We start from the raw sequence: 8,103 nt of genomic DNA on the forward strand, positions 1-8,103 counted from the left end.
ATGGTGAAATGATGCTTTTTACCGAAAATCCTTTTCCTCTAATCCGGACCGTTAAATCAACGGTATCACTAACGAACGATCCAGATCCAAGAAACTGAAATTGGACAGCATGGCATTTTATCATAGTTTGGGGGTATTCTCGTACTTTCGCAAGCTCCTCCGGCCGGGTAAAACTCCATGGACCTCCGTTTTTCACTAAGTTTTTGACCGCATATGCTTTTCTTCATCGTATAAAATGCTGATTTATTAATATTTTAGAAAAGGCGGTTAATTAAGGATTTAAAAGAGCCTCGTGGTCGTCTCCCTCGGCCGTCTTCAGCGGCGAGAGCAAGAGAGGAGAGAGAAGATAGAGAGAGAGAGAGAACGGAGAGGAGGAATCTGGTGTTCGATTTTGACCTCTTGAGGTGAGTTCTTGTTTCATTTTGATCTATTTTTTGTGATTAATATCATTATATATATGTTTTTTTTTTCTATTGTCCTTTTTTTTGGGGGGGTAAAAGATGGAATCTAATGGGATTCTATGCCGAGGTTCTGCTTCAATGGAGTTCAGGGATTTCTTTTCCTCTTTCCATTCGATTCGTCTCTGGGTCGAGACTCGACAGGGCTTGTTTGGGTTCCGTCCCTGAGAACGGAGCCTCGGGAAAACCGTTTAGAGTCGAACGGCGTGATCGGGTGTTGGGTTACGGAGTCAAGGGTGTTTCGGTCATCTTCGTGGTTGAATCTCGTTTTCTTTCTTTGGAGTGGAAGAAGAAGGGCGTATGTCGAATCCTGTTGTTTGTTTCCCTTTTTGGTGATATGGAATCCTGTTGCATTTATTCCTTGGCCGTTGGCATGTTTATGGAGTGAATCTAGCATGATTCGCTATAGAGTCTAAACTTATTTCTTTCTTAAATAATTACTTCCATCAGCTTATATTTTTCTAATTTTGGAAGACTAAAAGGAACAAATTGGTCATATTCGTGTATATGAACATTGGTGTACATGAAGGGTGGATAGAATGGGACACCAGTTATTGCAAGAACAAGTTGATTTAATGAGATGGAAACATAGATAAATTAGACAAAACCGAAAGATAGACATGGTAGAAGTAGGAGATTTAATGGTAGAAACATGTAGGTAGATAATAGAGACTGAAGGTGAGATTGAAGCAAGTTATAGCTAGCAGTGTATCCTCTCACATTCCATTCTTATTTAAAAAAAATATCGAGTTTCTCCCTTTCCAAATTGGACCACCATTTAGCATAGACTAGCTAATTCATTCTTCCTTCATGTAGTCCAGAGTAACGCATCCTACCTCTGATGTAAAGGGCATTTAGGATACTTATCCAGATACATTGTCTGTATCTGCAAGTCAGAAGTAGATGTTGCATTGATTTTTCATGAAGACAGCAAGTAGGTATTGCAACTAAGACTATTTTGATCAGGTTCTTTCTTCCAGTTTAATATTTTTAATTTTATATCAATCTCTATGCTCCATTGTAAGAATAAGTTCGATAGATTATGGGAAGTTCAAATTTTATTAGATTTTTTTACTTTGAAGAATAAAGTTAGGATATTGGTGCATTCATCAATTGAGTTCTTGAAAGCCTAAACGTTGCTCCCCATGTTTTTATTGCCAGATGACTAGAAACAAGCAGGTGCGTTGCTCGACCTCAAAGCCATTCCTCCATGTGTAACATTCTTAATGGCCAGAAGGCTCCTCAAAGCTGTGGTGCCCAAGAGAAAACTCCCCTCTGTAGCTGTACTCATCCTCCTCCTCCTCCTCTTCCCTGCATGCGTCGTCGCACTCTTCTTCCATGGCCATAAGATCTCCTACTTCCTCCGGCCCATTTGGGACACTCCGCCACGCCCCTTCATCCGCATTCCCCACTATTATGCCGAGAATGTGTCCATGGAACAACTCTGCCACCTCCATGGCTGGACTCCTCGCCTCCATCCACGCCGTGTGTTCGACGCCATTATCTTCAGCAATGAGGTCGACCTGCTTGAAATCCGGTACCATGAACTATTTCCTTATGTGCATAAGTTTGTGATCCTTGAATCGAACACCACCTTCACTGGCATTCGCAAGCCACTCTACTTCCTCGAGAACCTCCAGCGGTTCGAATTCGCAAGCTCAAAGATCGTCCATGATGCATTGCTAGGCGACAGCAGTCGCAGGTGGCACAAAGATCCCTTCCGGTTTGAGTCTAGGCAGCGAAAAGCACTCGACGCTCTTCTCCGCAGGTCAGGGATCAGCCCAGGGGATGTCGTGATCATGGCGGACACAGATGAGATAGCGAGCCCCCAGACAGTGCAGCTGCTGCAGTGGTGTGATGGTATACCACCATTGATGCACCTGGAGCTCAGAGAGTACGTGTACTCCTTCGAGTTCCCGGTGGGCTGCGGTAGCTGGCGAGCCACAGCCCATGTTTACAGGCAGGGGACAGGATACCGGCACTCCCGGCAGACAGACCTGATCTTGGCTGATGCTGGGTGGCATTGTAGCTTTTGCTTCAGAAGGATCGAAGACTTTGTGTTCAAGATGACGGCATACAGCCATGCAGATCGAGTGAGGTGGGCGAGCTTTCTGGATCATTCAAGGATTCAGAGGATCATTTGTGGTGGAGAAGATCTGTTCGACATGTTGCCTGAGGAGTATACCTTCAGGGAGCTGTTTCAGAGGTTGGGCCCTATCCCAAAATCAGCTTCAGCTGTTAATCTTCCTTCTTACTTGATAGAGAATGCCGAAAGGTTCAGGTTCTTGCTGCCTGGAGGATGCTTAAGGTCAGAATAATGGGGTTTCTTCCTTTGTGCTTAACCCTTGGCTGGGGTACAAGGATCTTCATAGATGTCAGGATGAGTGTAGGCAGATCTCCAAAGCAAGTTAGCTGAAGAAAAAGTTTTGGTTAGTCAGGTTGGTGCAAATTGGACTGCTGATATAGCTAAACCCAGTCACCTTAGAATGTGGATTTCATAAGCAAAGATCAGCACCAACAGTATTTTGACAGTAAGGTTATGAAGGAAAGATCCCCTTGGTGACGCTTTCTTTTTTTCTAAATTATATTTCCTTGCTTGTAGATAATCGCTTAATGAAGAGAATCAGAAAGAGGAGCTTTCTTTAATTGATCATTCTTTTTTCAATGTCCTTTTAATGTTTATTAGGGTGTAATGAGTTATAAGGGTTTAACCACAAAATGAACCGATCTTTACTTATGTTTTGATAGAAGGAAGGTCACCATGCCCTGTTTTTCTGCTTCTTTCTTTGCCCCCTTATTCAGTTGTCTCTGAGCACTTTTAAGTACATTCAGAACTGCTTCTCAACAGTTGCTGGGTCTAATGCAGATCACATAGCATTAACTACAGAACCATTTGCAACATCCAAAGCTTGTAACAACCAATACTCTCAATTTGTAGTTTGCCATGTCATGATTCTTTTTTAAATAATTAGATATCATGCAATAGATTGCAACTTACAACCATGTCTCTATCAGAAAGAGCAGAAAAAGTGAAGTGCAATACAATCTCTAAAGTTTCTAGAGTTGATTGAAATTAGCTAATTGCAGGCAGAGCAACCTCAATGCCATGGAGCCTGAGGTAACATCTCTCATGTGGGCCTCCAGGCCTTCAAATTGTGCCATCTTCGTCACCAAGCCATCCTGCTAGCATCCTCTGTTAGAGACTGCATGGTATTGTATTTAAGTAAGGAGATTAATGACACCAAACTATACATCCTAGCAAACCAATAAGTTTGGAGGACATGAATTGTCCCACTCACATAATCGCCCACATTTTCTGGCGTCCATTGCCCTGGAAACACTGAACCTGCAACTGATAATTGACAATTGTCATTGCTCAATTAGGGAATTACATATTTCGATACTTACTAAATCATTATTTGAAGCTTCCTAATAGATAACATATGGTAAATTTGAGCCCTAATATCCCAGCATACATCATTGCAACCGCAGTCAAGATGGTAATGCTATTTTTCTTTATAAACATTGAGAAGGCAAATTAGCAAAGATTAATGATCAAATACTCGGGAGCACACAAATTTGAGAAAGAGATTGACCCTAAAATAAAATTAAATTACAAAAATCTATTTGTGATTTACGTGTATTACACTTACGTCCAATAGTTTGTAAAATCTATATTTATTAGTTAAATTAATGGCATTAGTGAAACTATTTGTCTCATGTGAAAAGTTGAAATTGCTCTTGGATGGAGAGAAAGATGCACACATTTTTTTGTATTCTTAAGCGGCAGTTATGTTGATTAAGATTATTTTAGTCATTTTTGAAATTTTTTCTGATGTGGCATTTGTCCCATTTAAGGTTAATGGTTAGACTAATGTTTTGTTAAGTTATGGGTTAAATTATTGGATAAAAATAGACGTCAGGAGAGTAAGTGTAGATTTTTCAAACTATTAACTAATGTGAAGTTTACTCATAAAAAAATGAAGAGTAGCAAAAATACTCATATATAGTTCAATCACTTAATTGATGTGAAGGAAGAGGATAAGCATACCACAGATAGCATCAGGGCAATTGAAGGTTAGACTGCAGTCCCTCCTGGAATATAAAACCCCACATAGCCAATGCACCTTGCTATTCTTTTGCACCTAGCACACTGTCCATATGCTTCACATGCAAACAGATGCAAGAAAAGCAAGGTAGTGATGAGATTAATAGAAATCATTTGTTTCCTCTCATATTCTCAATAGCTTCCCTTGGAATTCTTTGAGCAACATGAAATGCATAGATATTGTCATATGCCACGTCAAATGCTTTCCTTACATCTGGATCAAGCTGCAACAGACATACATATAATAATCAGGCATGCATGCCATTTAAATGATTAAGAAAATTATGCCAACAATAAACATGTACGTATATTTTATCAGATCACTTTAATAGAGCTGATGCATGAAGATTCCTCTCTCTCCTTTTGCTACAAGTTGAGTTGAGCTTGTACGGATGTTGCTTTCTATATAGATTTGGTGTTTTGCGATCATTCCTCTCTATCGGTCCGCATTAGATCCAGGCAGGGGTTGGAACCCGCCCGAATCTAATGCCCAAAAAAATAAAAATATATAGTAAAAAAATGGAGATTGTTGTCCACTCTCCATTTTCTTCTCTTGAAAATGGGGCATAGAGGAAGCTTTACGCTAGTTAACTAACAATTAAACCCATCAAGCGAACGAATCGTTAAGGCTTCCATATAGCAAGGCTTATAAAAATAGGAAAGTTAGATGGGGAATCTTTCTGGCTCATGATGGTAGAACCCGCTCGATTCCAAAAGTACTCACTCCAAAGGATAACATAGCAAATATCTAAAAAAAACTATTCTATAAGTTATCTCATCAATGTACCTCTCAGTTATGGCAAATTTGAAGGTACACTACTTGGTGATCTTCAACTCGATGTCATTCTGAATCTAACTAGGAGGGTAAGGATGTAGATGAGGCCTAGTCTGCAACCTCAGATTATAAACTAAATTTTCAGATATGAGGTTCTTTTGGTTTTCAGAATCTATAATAGCCTTGATGATACTCAACTTCACCTGGATCTTTAAGCGGAAAATTTTTTCTCATGCCTATAGATATGTCTCATTTGTTGTCTCAAATATTTTCACCATCAAACTCAATTTAGAGTCTTCTTGCTCAAGCTTGGATAGCTCCTCAACCTTTACAGCATTGAGAAATGCATTTTCTATCTTCTTGGAATCATCACCCTTCAGATTCTTCCTCTTTGGATGCAACTGGAGGAAAAGTTTTCAACACTTTTCTTTGGTGTGTCCATGGAGGTTGCAATGATCGTAGTAATTCTTCTAAGTCGTGTTAGCTTGCTTCTTGCCCTCCTCCCCTTTTAACTTGATTTTCTACTGCCTTTTTTAGACTTGTCACCCTTCTTGCCTTCTCTAGCCCGATTCTTCTTCCTAATTTCTATGGCCTTCATGCTGGCTTCGTTGATGTGTTCAACTTTGAAGAGTTTCAGTTTCTTCTAGATGCTTTCATAGCAACCTCCGATGTACTTCTTGAAAACTACATGATTGTCGATGGACCTCGATGTAGTCATGGACAGACCGATCATACTTCGGTCATAGGTACTGCCACTCGATTGTTTGTATTGCTTATGGATCTGGACCATGAAACAAGGCCCATGTTGAAGTAGAGGACCGACGCTCTAATACCAACTTGATCCAAGTGAGAAGAAGAAAGATTTTTCTCAATCCGCTCAACTCGCATCTCTCAAAAGAAAACTAGAAAAAGATGAAAGAATTATGAAAGTAGGGCTTAAGTCTTTTTTTTCATTGATACTCCACACCTTCAAAACTGAGCTATGCTCATAACTCCTATTTATAATATTAGTGAGGTCTTCTCTTTCCTAATTTGAATTGAATTTTCCTCCTAGTTCGAATAGGACTAGATCCCCAAAAATAAATATGATTAATAGAAATAATTTAAAAAAATAAAATTCTACAAAAGGTCACTCTTGACATATGTTTCACTTTGCTTTGTGTCTCTCTACCTAATTCTTTATAAATTTAAAGATAACATTCAATCAGAGTCTTTTGACCACCCCATTTTAGAGCCTAAATGATGGAATTTCAGCCTCATTCAACCCCCTAAGGGATTGGCCAAAAGTTTTAGATCTCAAAAAGCTATTTGATTTAAAAAAAACGATTATCTCAATCAGACATTGTATGACCAAATTATGGCCTCCTAAAGTTTGGCATGCAATTCGGCTTTTCAATCTAGCAGATCTCACTCTTGGACCTTGTCCAACTCTACTCGTAGTGGCCAAAATGGTCTACATCAAGTTTGAAGATCCTCCTAGATCAGTATATGACCGTGTAAAATAGAGATAGCCATAATTTCTCAACTATTCATTACATTAAATATATAAATAGCTTTTAGAGCATACCTTCGTTTCCAACAACCATAGTATTATAACACCAAAATATACCTAGAAATTTTCAATTATTCTAAGGAGCCGCAGTGACAAATAGAAAGATTATCTAGTAGCTAGAAATATAGCATATGATTTATGCAAGAATTCTTTACACAAGGTCTCATGATGGTATATTGCTAAGGTGCTTGGATAAAGATAAAGTAAAAAGTAGTGGTTCAAATTTATGAAAATATTGGGAGTCACCTATAAATAGGCTTTCATTAGCCAATAAGATTCTCAAGCAAAGATACTTTTGGAAGACTGTGGAAATGAATGTTGTGAGTTTGTAAGGAAGTGCTGCCAATATCAAATACATGGAAACCTTATATATGCTTCGATGATCAAACATTACAATTTGAGTGCAGCATGCCTTTTATCTACTTGGGGACTAGATGTGATTGGAAAGATCAAAATTTCAAATGGTCCTGAGTTTATCCTAGTGGTATTTGATTATTTTATCAAATAGGATGAGGTGGCTTCATATGCCAACATCACTACCACTACATTGCTAAATTTTTGAGAGGATTTGCATGTAGATTTAATGTACCACATGATATCTAAGATAATGGGCCAAATTTTACAAAAAAGAAGATCACATAGTTTTGCAAGGAATAAAGGATTTTGTATAGCTTTTCTTCACCATATTGCCCACAAATAAATGGAGCCATGGTAGTCTCCAACAAGAACTTGATTAAGATTATTGAGAAAATAGTGGCTACACATAAGGATTGGGATTAGAAACTTTCCAATACCATACTATAGTAAGAGCTTCTATAGGAGCAATACTATATTCAATTGTGTACAAATAGAAGTAGTGTTAGCCATAAAAGTGCAAATTACTTCAATCCAAACTCTAGTCGAACTACAAATGAACAACATTGATTAGCTACAGGAGTAGTACACATAGTTGGATCCATGACAAAAGATTAAAAGCACTTCTCCATGCACAATGTTACGAGAGGAGAATCCTGAGAGCTTACAATAAGAGGGTCCAACCACAAGAATTCATTCTAATTGATCTAGTCCTTAAAGAGGTCTATGCATGTAACATTAAAGGGAAATTTGCACCTAATAGAGAAAGATCATTCATAGTCAAAGAAGCCAATCCTTAAAATGCACTCATATTGATTACCATGGATAAAGAAGAAACTTCTAGTCCTATCAATGT

At 38.6% G+C, this 8,103-nt stretch overlaps 1 protein-coding gene across 1 annotated transcript; it reads left to right on the top strand.

Annotated features, from left to right (window-relative positions):
• Positions 1 to 285: 285 nt before the first annotated feature.
• Positions 286 to 3,195, top strand: LOC103717916 (beta-1,4-mannosyl-glycoprotein 4-beta-N-acetylglucosaminyltransferase). The gene is made up of 2 exons (XM_008806485.4): positions 286 to 404; positions 1,620 to 3,195. Exon 2 carries the CDS (start codon positions 1,685 to 1,687, stop codon positions 2,774 to 2,776), a length of 1,092 nt encoding a protein of 363 aa, XP_008804707.2. The 5' UTR covers positions 286 to 404; positions 1,620 to 1,684; the 3' UTR covers positions 2,777 to 3,195.
• Positions 3,196 to 8,103: the final 4,908 nt, after the last annotated feature.

The sequence above is a fragment of the Phoenix dactylifera genome, chromosome 16, assembly GCF_009389715.1.
Source record: "Phoenix dactylifera cultivar Barhee BC4 chromosome 16, palm_55x_up_171113_PBpolish2nd_filt_p, whole genome shotgun sequence".
Lineage (NCBI taxonomy): Eukaryota > Viridiplantae > Streptophyta > Magnoliopsida > Arecales > Arecaceae > Phoenix > Phoenix dactylifera.

What these genes read in the sequence shown, in the direction of transcription:
- LOC103717916 (XM_008806485.4), top strand. Translation starts at nt 1,685, where the DNA reads ATGGCCAGAAGGCTCCTCAAAGCTGTGGTGCCCAAGAGAAAACTCCCC.